This window comes from Hevea brasiliensis, chromosome 15, assembly GCF_030052815.1.
Source record: "Hevea brasiliensis isolate MT/VB/25A 57/8 chromosome 15, ASM3005281v1, whole genome shotgun sequence".
Classification (NCBI taxonomy): domain Eukaryota; kingdom Viridiplantae; phylum Streptophyta; class Magnoliopsida; order Malpighiales; family Euphorbiaceae; genus Hevea; species Hevea brasiliensis.
In genome coordinates, this window is record NC_079507.1 from 69,768,888 (window position 1) to 69,781,994 (window position 13,107).

Below are 13,107 nucleotides of genomic sequence, written 5' to 3' on the forward strand. Positions count from 1 at the left end.
TCTTTTTCTTTTACTTTTTTTTTATCGGTTGATTGTTGATTGCTGTGAGAGTGCCTCTGAAAGAGAATAGCAAAATCTGTTATTTTTCTATCTCAAATCTAAGCTATTGAGTGTTTGGTTGTAGAGAAACTTAAAAAAAGGAAAAGAAAATGTCAAAACCAATATTGAAATTTGGAAACTCGTGTAATAGAAATTGAATTTAAAAAAAAAAAAAAAGATTAAGCACTGCACTAGACGTAATTTATTTAAGGTTATAACTGTAACTTCACCTATTTTTAAGGCATTAATTAGAGATTGAAAATTGCAATTTAGGAAATTCCAATTATATCCTCAATTTATCCGATCAGTTTATTCGCTACATCACTCAAAATAACAAAAGTGTTTTGTGTATATAATACATAAATTTATAAATAAATATTTAATTTGATAATTATTAAATTTATTTATATATATATTTTTTATCACTATATTTTTTTTAATAAAGAGAAAAGATAAAATTTAACTCACAATATAGAAAATGAAAAGAAATGAAATAGAAAGTAATTAATTACATTTAAATATTTATAAAATAAGAAAATAAATTTTAAAAATTTGTAAAAATAAATATTAAGTTTATAAATACTTAACATTTAAAAAAATGGGAAAAAATAAGTTGAAAATGTAAATATCCGAAGAAATAATTACTGCTATCTTGTAACTTTTCTCACCTTTGGCCTTTGACATCGTTTAATAATAATTAATAATTTTAACAAAATTTGCTAACGGAAAACAAAAGGTATTAATTTGATAAAAAAAATTAAATAAGGCTCTCACATATTAAAGAGTGAAATTAAATAATATTTTTTTATATGTATTTTTTTTATTTTATATTAAAAAATTATTTATATATCAACAATGTTAATAAATATAAAATAACAATGCAAACTGAAGAGCCAAAAGACATAATATAACATCATGTAATTTATTGCAGTTCAGATATTGTTTAAAATTTAGAAAGCGAGCCCATGTAGATAAAATTTTAAGAGATTTTTGAAAATTTTTATTTTTCAACTCATTAAACATTCAAACAACTTAGAAAAATTATAAAGTTTAAAAATATAAAAAAAAACTACTAATTTTGAAAAAAATTTTATTTTACTCCAATTTCTCCGAACAGAGCGTAAATCGTATTGGAATATTAACGCAATATTAACGCCGCCTTAAATAGTCTAGTGTCTACTCCGTCTCTCTCTAAATTCTGCGCAATTCACTTTGTTCTGCGCAATTCACTTTGTTTGCTCGAAGAAGGGCCAAAGGACTCTCTCTCTCTCTCTCTCGCCTTCAGCTGCTCTTCGACGCCAATAATGACTCATATCTTTTTTTTTTTTATCAGATACAATTGTTCTATTTTTTTTATTTTTTTGTTTTTCTTTTCTGTTTCTAATTTGTGTTTTGTTAAACAATAATTTTGCTTTTTCCTTGACTGAGATCCTTCTGCACGCGGAAACCAAAGGGAGCGTGATCGTGAACGAGCTCAGGCTCGGGCCGGCAAGGCCCCCAAGAGCAAGACGACGGCTTGACCCCTGAACAGCGTCGCGATAGGCAATAATTCTCTCTCAGTTTTCCTCACTTTTTCTTTTGGTTTTATTTTTTTATTATTTTTTCTTTTGAGGAAGATCCAATTCAGTTTTAATTTTGTTTATTGGAATTTATTTGCATGTTGGTCAATTTTGGTGATTTGAGTGTTGATATAACTGTGTAGGGACGCGAAAGCGCTGCAAGAGAAGGCGGCGAAGAAGGCTGCCCAGGCTGCAGCGGGAGGAGGAACTTCGGGAGGTAAAGGGAAAAATGATAAGAAATCAGGTAAAGTTATCTTCATTGGGAATTTTTTTGTTTCTTTTTTATTATTTGAATTGTAATTGTTGTGCTATAGGATTTATTTATCTGTGCTTAATAATTTGAAGTGGATTTGAGATTTAGTGGGTTGTGGTGTTCGAACTCTCGATAATGTTGGAAAACAGTTGATGTGTTATTTAAGAATCTCTATTTCTTATTGTTTTAATTGGTTTTTGAGATGGTGTTGGATCGATTTTGTTAGATATGTTGTGAAATATTTGTAGTCAGTTCTGAAAACTTGATTCATTATTAAGGTGATTGGGTATTTGATTATTATGGGGATCCATATTGGGAAACTTATGAAATTTTTGTTGAAGTTTTCTTTTATCTAGTAGTATGTATGTGCTCAGCTAATACGGACTAGTTGGATGTCCTTTAGAGCTTATTTTAGAATCTTTTATTTTTCATTGCAAAATGCACAGATATGAATTCCTGCACTTAAATGCATATTTTTGCCACTATACGTCATCCTTTTCCACTTTGAATTCAATAAACTGCATGTTTTTCTGACATGCAGCCTTAATTTTCTACCTACTTCAATACGTTAGCATGGAATTAGGCCCAAAATTATTTAAAAACATGTATAGGACAATACTAAATTTAACTAGTGCGTGAAAGGGAAACAATGGGGTCCCCATTATGTGGCTTCAAATCCTATGTTTTGGGGGGGGGTGTGTGTGTGTGTGTGTGTGGGTGGGAGTGTGGAGGAGGTGTGTGGGGGGGTTGGGGTGTGGGGTGGGTGTTATTGGAACTTTATCATTTTAGGAAATACTACTACAGACTCATGGAAATTCAATGTTGATTGTGGTGTCAATTCTTGATCCTCTATTGTCTATACTAATTCTCCAAATTAGCACCTGAGAAACGAGAATTCAATGATTTGAAGTCTGAATCCACAAAATAGAACCCTATAATTCCCTTTTCTCACACCTTCACAAGTTGCAGAGCCCCATGACTTTCCCTACATAGGAAGTGGAAGCTGATATCAAAAGTCAAGTGGTTTCGAGAAAGAAGTGTGGCTTGCTTATGATCAAAATTTTAGGGTTTGGATCATGGCATTTTATTCGGACTTATAATGCAAACTTCATTAAACTTTAATCATAAATAGCAGTATTACGGAATCAAAGTCTATTTTAACTATGGTTGACAACTTCGTGTAGATACTTTTTCTGTCATCTAAAACCTTGAAATCTTACTTTGCCTTAGAGGCTTAGACCAAACGGCTAAATTAGTAATAGATGTGTTCCTAAGTTTGTGTTTATGTTATTGTGCAAATTGTTTTATTCCTTGCTTTTTGAGAAGTCATATAGATGTAGATTTTATTGGTTAGTGGTTACCTGCTCACTTCTGTGTATTTGATAGTTTAGGGCACTAAAGTTAGTTCTCTAATGTTTTTTCAAGGTCTGAGTAACTGTGAAGCTGAAAGTTTAAGAATAGTTAAGAAGCAACTAGAAGAAACTTTTAGGTCTTGGAGGAGATTTAGATTTTAGTGATGAAGATATGTCAAAGGCCAAAGGTGAGAAAAGTTACAAGAGATTCTAAGTTGGTACAAGAAAGAGATGCTTGTTTTGGATCTCCTGTTATGCTGCTACTGTTCTCAAGGATACTAGAAGGATCTGGATTATGAATTGTAGGAAATGCATTGGAATGGAGAGTTATTGGATGAGGAAGCAGAGCAACACAAGATGCGAAGACAGTGATTTATCAATTCTAACCATTACAAAGAGGAGATAATATTATATGCTTGCAATTGGGCTGTGGATGTCTGGGCATATTTAGATGTTGAACATCTGATATATCAGTAATATACGGAAGTCACAGGGAAGCAATGGAATTATGACATTCGACCCCGTCCTCCTCTTTTTTTTTTTTTTCTAATTTTCCTGAGCTCAAAAGGCAACAATAAATCACTGCTACATGGCTTTCCAAGGCATCTACCTGTAATTTAATTCATAATTGATATTGAAACGTATGTGCATTATTAGTCTTTATCACACTTGATGTTCTGTACCTAGCTTGCTGCCGGAAAGCCGGAGAGGGAAATCAAATTTCTTTATTTCAGTTGGAAGGAATGATATGTTCAGGTTCCATGTAAGGTCCTGATCTAACTTGTCGTGGCTGAGCTAGTGGTGTCGATAAGAGAAGATAAAAATCACCCACTTGTATTCTATCTCGTTTCAAATCTTTACTAAGAGATAAATTTCTTAAGGTTTTTAGTAGCATTGTCGTTCTAGTTCTTTTTATCATCACTATGGCAAACTGGTTTTATTGGTATCAGTAATCAAATTGGTTGTTTTCTTAGGGATTAACATTCTCAGTGTTACACTGGATTTTCTTGGATCCTACTTTTGTTCACTTAGGTGTAACGTGTGTGTAACGAACTGCCAACTTCCAAAACCAGATTTGATCACTGAGTGCCACGGTGTGCAAATTCACATTGAACTCCGAAAACTTATATATATATATTTTTTTTTACGAGAATTTTTAATTTTAAGAAGATTTTTTTAAATAAGTTTTATTTATATTTTTTAAATTTATTAGGTGTTTAAAATATTATTTTTATTTAATTTAAGTTTTTAAATATATTTTTTATTTAAATTAAGATTCTTTAATTTATTTCTAATTATTTAGAACTTTATAAATACTTATTATATATATTTTCATTAAGTATAAGTCGTTCAGATTTATTTAATAAAATTTTCTTTTGCATTAAGTTATGCTTATTTTATTTTATTTGAATCTCGTTTGGAATTAAATTTTATTTATTTTTGAGATTTTAATCGTGTATCCATTTTTTTTTTAATTTTTTTTCATGTTAAATGCTAAGAGCCCACAAGAAGGGCAAAGATGTTTAAACCAAGGCTGGGCGAGATATTGACACACAAAAATGGGAATGAGGAGGCTCATTCTATAAGCGCTTCAAGGTTGAACATTTTAAGGTTGAACATTAAAGCGCTTAAAGTACGTGATGAGCATTAGCTGTTGAACAGCTCAATGACATTGATACTCATCAAGTTTAGACAATTTTCCAATGTTTGTTTCAAACAGGGTATTTAAAAATGATTCACGTTTCAAATTTCCTAGTTTAAATAAAAAAATTATGACTTGGTAATTAGTTTTTCTTAAAATATTTTGTGAGAATGCGATAACTATCTCAGTAATGTGCCTCTGTTTTCATGTGTGAAAAAAATTGACTAATTTTGAAGATAGACATTGAAATAAGTGAAGAAACCTAAAACCTCCGGATGAATCAGGCGAAGAAAAGGAGGGAAAGAGGATTTTTAATAGGCATCTGAACCCGAGTGTTACACAAGGCAACAATTAATCCATTTTGTGAAAACAATTAGAAGGGCTGACGTTATTCTTTTCAATCTTGACAGGCTAGAAAAAAGCATAGTATTCTTGTCTTCAGTGCGTAAAATTGGACTGCTGCTTTCTTTCTTCTCTCTATGTTTTTTTAAATTTCAAGCTTCATTCCATATATATATATATATATATATATAATGGAAAGAGATGTATATGTATAGTTGTTTAGGGTTGTGAAGGAAAACATATTTTACAGGGAAAATGTGGTCCATGATGTGCAACTTTGATCAATTTAACGTGCCATCCACGCCATTTATCAAGCACTCTGTAATTCACTAAACAACTTCGGTCTCTCTATCCTTAATTTCTTCGCCCATTCTTAATTTCTATACTCATCAGTTAATCTCTACAATGGAATATTATCATAACAGATACAAACTTTTAATAGGGAAATGAAGTAAAATTTGAAAGAAAGGATAAAAAAAAAAAAAAAAACGACCAACTCTGTTTCTTGTAATTAGTTTTATCAAGTCACCAAATAAATTTATTTTTTTTTATCTTATTAATTAAGTCTTTGATAAAATCAAAGAATTAAATATGTTTTTTATTCTATTGAGTTTTAATTTTGAATAAGATCATTTTATTGCAATAAAAATAATTTAATTATCAGGCTTATTCTCATACTTTATTGTAAATAACAAGTGGCTATATGAGTTTGAATTTTCAAATATGGTCCCTGACCCTACTCTTGAGAAAGATGCTACAGTTGGGTCCCAAAAGCCTTTTCCTAGAAAACATCCTTTCTTTGGAAATCATTAACCTAGAAATATATAATTAATCATAAAGTTCACATTCATATGTGTGTGTATATATATATATTAATTTGTTGCCTCCATTAATCGCTTATTTGTCTTGTGTGGTCACTCCCACAAAAGAACATATAAAAATTGCTAAAAAAAACAAGTCAATGATATAAATAAATGCTTGGTGTGATGGAGTTGTTGTGGTGACTATTGCATTATATTAGAGGATGACTTTGTCATTTGGAGAGACATGGTTTTTCTAAACAAACTTATCCTAGTTTTGCACATGCCTTTGGGGAATGAATTTGCCCACATAAAAACACCTCCAATCCATCCAAACATTACCCCCCCCTCTTCCTAATTTATAATTATATTTATATATTCTTATACGTGTGGACTTTAGTCTAGCCTAACTTATGCAAGGCTAAAGACATATCACTATTTAAATTTGAGTCTTCATTTTTTAACTTTTCTATTAAAAAAATAATAAATATTGGATGCAGACATAAAATTCATTATGCTTTTAAGGAAAGAACGTAGGTTCGATTATTGAAAAATGTATTATTGGAAAGGGTAGTCACGAACTCCAAAAAAAATTAATCTTATGTGAACCGTAAAATAAATATAAAATATATCTTGATGTATATATAAGAGAAAGAATTTTATTTATTTATTATTTTGTTTGAAAAAAAAATTGAATTTAAAATATTTCTTCAATTGAGAGAAGTATTATTTATTATCAAATTAATAAAATTTGCTGACTGTTGAGTTTATTTTATTAATTAGGAAAAGTATTTTTTGTAGTTTATTGTTAATTATAAAAAGTACTTCTTAGCTATTCTCTAATTTATTAAGCATAGAAAAGTATTGTTTGATTAAATAAAAGACATAACTTTTTAGTGAAATAATTTCGTTTAATAATAAAATTTTAAAAAATACATTTTAGAAAGCCAAATATAGATTAAATTACTAATTTATCTAATTAACGACGGTAATTAAGATTAGTGGCCACGGGTGAATCACCACAAACATTGCGACAAATGTCACAGCCGGAGTGGTTAGCCGCTTCCTCAGCAAACGTTTCTTTCATCTACCAAACCAATGTGCTAGATTCCGGCGACTTTGCTCACGTCTTTTTGTTAACGCTAACACCATTATTAATTGGGATGGGGAATTTATGATTAAACTAATCAGCAGATAATGATAACGGTAATGACTTTGATAATCATGTTTTATTAGTGTTATAATAAACCAAAAAGTGCATTTGGGGTCTTAATTTATTCATCATTTGCTTGTGTTGGTGGAAGTCATGATGAGAGGGATAGGTAAGTACAACTTAGTTTTCGCAGGAAAGGATAGGGTTTTCTAATGTTTCTTCCTCAAGGGTTTGTTGGCGTATATCCATTTCTTAATTAGTGGATTGCATAGAGTAAAGTGATTGAATTAATAGCACCTAGGTTTTAGCTTTTTCTTTTTTAATAAACATTATTTTATATCTAGTTTTTTTTTTTAATTTAATGAAAGTATAATAAGTCAGATAATAATTGATGCGTTATGCAATAAAAAATAGATAGATGACCCTAATTAGTCTTCTAAAAAGTAGAAAGGTCTCGAGTTCTAATATCATATTTTACATTTTCTAAGATTATTCACCTTTGCGTAAGAAATGGAGAGAATTATCTCTGATTGTATAACCCATTAACTATAACAGAACTATTGTGCCTTCATTAAATTCAAAATAGGTAGATGAAAGAAATTCAAAATTAAGACCTCTCTACTCCTCTAATATGGAGGAAGATCAATCATGCTATCCACTTATTGGCTATTTTATATTTGAGTTATAGTATATATTGTTGCAACTTAATAATTCATGTGATTTTATAAAAAAAAATTAATAATTCATGTTGAAAATAAAAGATTTATAAGAAAGAAAAATTATAACCTTAGATATGATCTAATCCCTATTAGATTTGAATCTTAATCATCTTATTAGTAAATATATAGGAGATTCTCACAAAGTGGATAAGAAAAATACTTGTCAACTAAGTTAAAAATGGATGTTGAAATTAATTGAAATGAGTATCGAAATTCAAATGTTTTGTTGAAATTAATTACAAATTAAGCAAAAGTCAGCCAATGATAATATAATTTGTTTATGAAAACATCTCTTTCAGAATATGATGAAGAGGGGAATGGTAACGAGGTTTCATAGATAGGTATTGAAGAGAAAGATTCTAAGTTTAAAGGTAGATTCCCTTCCTAGACAAGCTCCTCTATTAAAGATATATAGAAAGAAGGGAAAGAGTGATGATGATGAGTAGGGTAAAACAAATGAGAGAATAATTTTGTACAAGAAGGATTCCAATCTGATGCAGTTGTGTTCGTCTTTTGCATTTAACTTTATGGGGATTAGATTGGAATAACATTAGGTATCTGTAGGTTTTAGCAGGATTAGATTTAAATAGAGAGCGGGATCTAGATTCTAAAAGAGTGGTTCTTATGATCAATAATTTCAAGGGCTATATGAACATTGCTAGTGAAAAAAGAAAATTAAAGTTATTAAGAAACCCTAAAAAGGAAAAGTAGAAAATTAAGGATGAAAGCAAAAGAGAAGTTGCATAGTCAAATGCTAGGAGTAGTTGCACCAGACATAAACATGTTGTTTTATGGTTTGATGAGCGCTTAAAGTTCCCAAAAGAACAATTTTTTTATTGCTAAGCCTTCACCCACAAGGCTTTCAGTGTAGTTGTGTGAAGGTTAATTAGAAGTTATTTAAAGATTTAAGACTCTCTCTCTTTCTCTCTCATACATCAGACCCATGTAGAATATTCAGAAATTTAAATAAAGGGGAGACTGGATCTGTATTGATTGTGCAATGAACACCAGGTTGTATATGTGTAGATGTGGAGTAAAATTATTAAATCTAATAGGGTATGTCCATATGTCTCTTTGTAGCTTCAGCTTTTGTAAAGACAAAAACACTACTTTGAGTTGGCAATGCTTCCCTTATTTTCAGCCACTACTGAATCAAGAAGCTGTAGTTTTTATTTTTAGCTAGGCTAGCTGCAAAAGATTCATCACCAGCATCATCTCTGTCCAAGCTAGGCTGACGAGGAATGAGGGATAGAGGTGGAATAAGACAATTAAAAAATATATATATATATCATTAAGGACCAAATCACAAGAGCTTCACATTTTGGTACTCATCAAAGACTCCATCTCCATGCATGATTTGTCATCAACTGGTTGGTCATGTCTATTCCACATGCTCATTACTTCTTTTAAAACCAAAAGTTGCAGTGGTGATGTGCAAAGATGCATTTCCTCATACTTTTTTTTGTTTTATTGTTTTGAGGCCCAAAATAGAGGAAGGAATAAAGAAAGTTCCTGATAAAAAGAAAAAGGCAAAAGCAACATTGGAGAAACATGGCCTCATGTCTCTAGCCACTTACTGATCACCAATAAGACAGATAAAACATAATAAGGTTTTAGTTTGCTTAGCCAAGACCATGTGCTTCCTTTATATAAAATAACAATGACATGCAAGCTGCACTATTGGAAGAGATTGCTCTCTCACAATAATTTGATCAAAACTGAACAAAAAGTGAATTAATAGTCTCTTTGGAACCTCTTTCTCTAATGGGTGTTTTTCGTTCCTTGGAATAGTTACTACTCCAAGTGTCATTGACTAGAGGAGGTAGCTTAAGATCACTGCAAACTAACACCACCCAATAGGAATTCTAATCATTTGAGACTCAAAATTTGGAGGTGGAGGTGGACATGGCCCATAGGTTGCCCTCACTTTTTACCCTTTCATTGTTTCTTATTCCATGGAGGTGCTTTATAAGTGGCTTTAAAGCATCCCAAAAGACAGTTGGCTGAAGCTCCAAGAAATGCCAAATTAATAATAAGGCATACTTGTGTTTCTATATAGATTTGGATATTAGTTTAGTGTTTAACAAGTCTATTACAGACAGCAGTGATTTGATTTCCTTATTAAACTTAACCATCCAATTTTGAAATAGGGCCCTTAAATTCAAAGCTAATGATGTATTGATGATGATAATGAGGCTTTGCTAATTGCATTGAAATGGATTTTCCATAAATCATGGTAGTCACTAATTTAGTACTAATCATGAATTAGGTTGGCCACCTCCAATGTCGATAACGATTCATGCAATAAGCTAATCAATATTGTTTCTTTATATATATATATATATATATATACACACACACACATATATATTTTCTCCTACAAAAATAATATTGTAATATTGGTGCTAATAGAAATGGATTTAATTTTTTTTTTTTTTTAAGAATGAAATGGGTCTTGTGTTGGTTTGAAAAATGAACCAAGAAAATGAAAAAGAAACAATAAAACATGTGGGTGTTTGAGAAAATCACATGATGATCATTTATATAAAAGAAAAAAAAAAGAAAAAGAAAAAACACTGCCTAAATTGTACTGTTTCATGATGAAACTAGAGGTTTTTAGGTTATTTTAGTCACTGTCATGGAAGAATATTCAGCCCCTAATGAGAGATGAACCCAAAGAAGATTGAGCTGTCAGCTTCTGATTGGTTTATTGGGACAAAAACATCTGTGAAATGGAAAGCACGAAATGGAAGGTGGTGAGCTTATATTATGGTCTGTATGAAGTTGTAGATCTGACTCAGACGATAAACTTTCCTTTATGAACATAGATTATTAATCAAGCAATTAATTTTCTATTAAGGCTTAACAAATATATCTCTAATAGTCTCACATGATAGATGCTTTAGGATAAATATATAAAGGATAGTGCCTCCATAATCATATGCATCATTTCTATCTCCATCTTTGTATGTTCTCCTCACACACAAATTTCTGCTATGGAGGATCAGTTTCCCAAAATGGAAACCTTCATGCCCAAGGACTTGCCTTTTTATGGTTTTCATGGAACGGCTACAGAATCCAAATATTTTCATGATCCAATCATTTGGGGAGCTCCAACTGAAACTACTACTTGTCACGACAATGGTAATAGTGGCATGAAATCAACAGCATCATCATCATCTTCTTCTGAAAGATTCTTTTCAAGTTCCGATTCTAGTTCATCGGTGGAGGAGGCTTCAGGTACCAATAATTTGATTGGTAACATCCCTGGTTTTGTTGAACAGGATGCTACCAAACAAAACCATGCAAGTTCTCTTGTTTCAGGATTGAGTTCTATCAACCCTTCCTCTGGAGCTTCACTGTCTGATATCACAGAAAGCTCCATTCCTGTAAATTTCTTGGAATCTTTTCCAAAAATAAACCAAACTCAAGTATCTGAACCATCTTCTTCATCGAAATTCCCAAATTTGACTTTGTTTTTGCAGGAACCTAGATTGTTAGATCCATCCAGACAAACGACTACTACTGGTTCACTCAGTGAGAATCAAAGATTCGAGCCTATGTTACTGTTTCCAAACACTTCATTTTCCATGCCCCAGCTTGGGAAAGTTCATTGCCAACCAGGCGATGAATGGCTCAAAATCAACCAAACCTTGACAGACTATCCCACCAAAGGATTTAATGATTATTGGCTTAGCACAACCAAGACACAGCCGATGAAATACACAGGTCGAAGATTGCAGAATCAGCACCAAAAATCCTCTCCATCTTCGACCTCATCTCCTGGAAAGCTGTTTAGAGGAGTTAGGCAAAGGCACTGGGGCAAATGGGTGGCAGAGATTAGGTTACCAAGAAACCGGACAAGGGTTTGGTTAGGGACTTTTGACACAGCAGAAGAGGCAGCTATTGCTTATGATACAGCTGCCTATATATTACGAGGAGATTATGCGCATTTAAATTTCCCAGATCTTAAGCATCAGCTTAAAGCCAATTCTCTGAATGGAACAACAGCAGCCCTTCTTGAAGCAAAATTACAGTCAATATCACAAGGCATTTCTGGTCAGAAGAATCAAAATATTGATCCGCCATCAACATCACCAAGCAAGCATGTATATGAGAATAACTCAAAGCTCAAGGGTTTGGGACAAAACCCATCAAGAAAAGAGTGGCAATTTGAGTTTGAGAGCAAAGTTGGATTTGATAGTGAAATGAATGAGAAAAAGAAAGCTCAGGAGGTTGTAGCATCTGATATGGATGCCGTTCAGTTAAGTAGAATGCCTTCCTTGGACATGGACATGATCTGGGATGCTTTGTTAGTCTCTGATTCCTGACTATTAGCCCTTCAATTTTTATATTTTCCAATACCTTAAGATTTAATAGATGTTCATGTTGGTATTTATGTTTCTGCTTTTAATAGGATATACTAATTCCTGAGTTTTCCTTCTCTTTTGTTAGATATAGAAAGCTCATTAACTCGGTTCCTTTTTGCTTGCTTTTCTGAATTTAGATATACATATGGAATTTGCTCAAATCATGTCCTCCTATATAAGCTTTTGTTTCTGTGTTTCAGGCATTGATTAGTTTTCAGTAACATTTAGTTTGATTTTGGAGCTTGAATTTGCAGTTTGATATTGTAAAGAAAAAAAATTGCTCTTTCTTCTTCTTTATTTATTTTATTTTTATAAGTAGCTGGCAGTCATTGCTGAATTTGGAGCACGGGTTGCAAGATTCATACTTGTATCATTGTCCATGACCAAAGTCCAGGGCCCATAAAAAAACAGAAAGATGAGAATTAAAAAAAAAAAAAAAAAAAAACTTAAAGTCATTGCAGGCCAAGCTCAAGAATATATATATATATATATATATAGAATGTCAGATATTGTATATTTTTATTTAAATTTTTTATTTTTAATTTTAAATTAATTATAAAAAAATTACAATAATAAGTGTGAAAATGAATTATTTAATTAATCATTATTTATTTATTTAGTTTCTGTTAGAGTCCATTCTGATTGTCAATCTACGGTAATTAACTTAGTGAAAAATGATTAATATGCTGATCCAATTAGCTTGGAATTAAGACTTGGCTGTTGTTAAGAGTCAATACAGGCAACGAGTTTCTTCATCCATCATCAACAAGCATTGGATTTTTATTTATAACAAGAAAGCAGAGAGCAGTGAATTCAGGGTTTGTGCCACGGTGAAAGCAACTGGATGAAATAATCGCGGCTTAACTTGTAAATTGAGA

At 31.6% G+C, this 13,107-nt stretch overlaps 2 protein-coding genes across 3 annotated transcripts; both read left to right on the forward strand.

The window, feature by feature from the left end:
- Positions 1-517: 517 nt before the first annotated feature.
- On the forward strand, positions 518-2,041 carry LOC110636230 (uncharacterized). Its single transcript, XM_058137183.1, is given in 4 exon segments — positions 518-539; positions 1,468-1,539; positions 1,542-1,581; positions 1,742-2,041. Coding segments are annotated over 4 exon segments (291 nt in total). The 3' UTR covers positions 1,899-2,041.
- An 8,565-nt stretch (positions 2,042-10,606) lies between these two features.
- Positions 10,607-12,353, forward strand: LOC110636189 (ethylene-responsive transcription factor ERF062-like). 2 transcript variants are annotated; one of them, XM_058136923.1, is made up of 2 exons: positions 10,607-11,248; positions 11,345-12,353. In XM_058136923.1, the coding sequence occupies exons 1-2, from the start codon at positions 10,856-10,858 to the stop codon at positions 12,188-12,190; spliced, it is 1,239 nt and encodes a 412-aa protein (XP_057992906.1). In that variant the 5' UTR covers positions 10,607-10,855; the 3' UTR covers positions 12,191-12,353. The 2 variants fall into 2 exon arrangements, with proteins under 2 accessions (XP_057992906.1, XP_021641455.2); XM_021785763.2 differs by having other exon boundaries at positions 10,614-12,353.
- Positions 12,354-13,107: the final 754 nt, after the last annotated feature.

What these genes read in the sequence shown, in the direction of transcription:
- LOC110636189 (XM_021785763.2), top strand. Translation starts at nt 10,856, where the DNA reads ATGGAGGATCAGTTTCCCAAAATGGAAACCTTCATGCCCAAGGACTTG.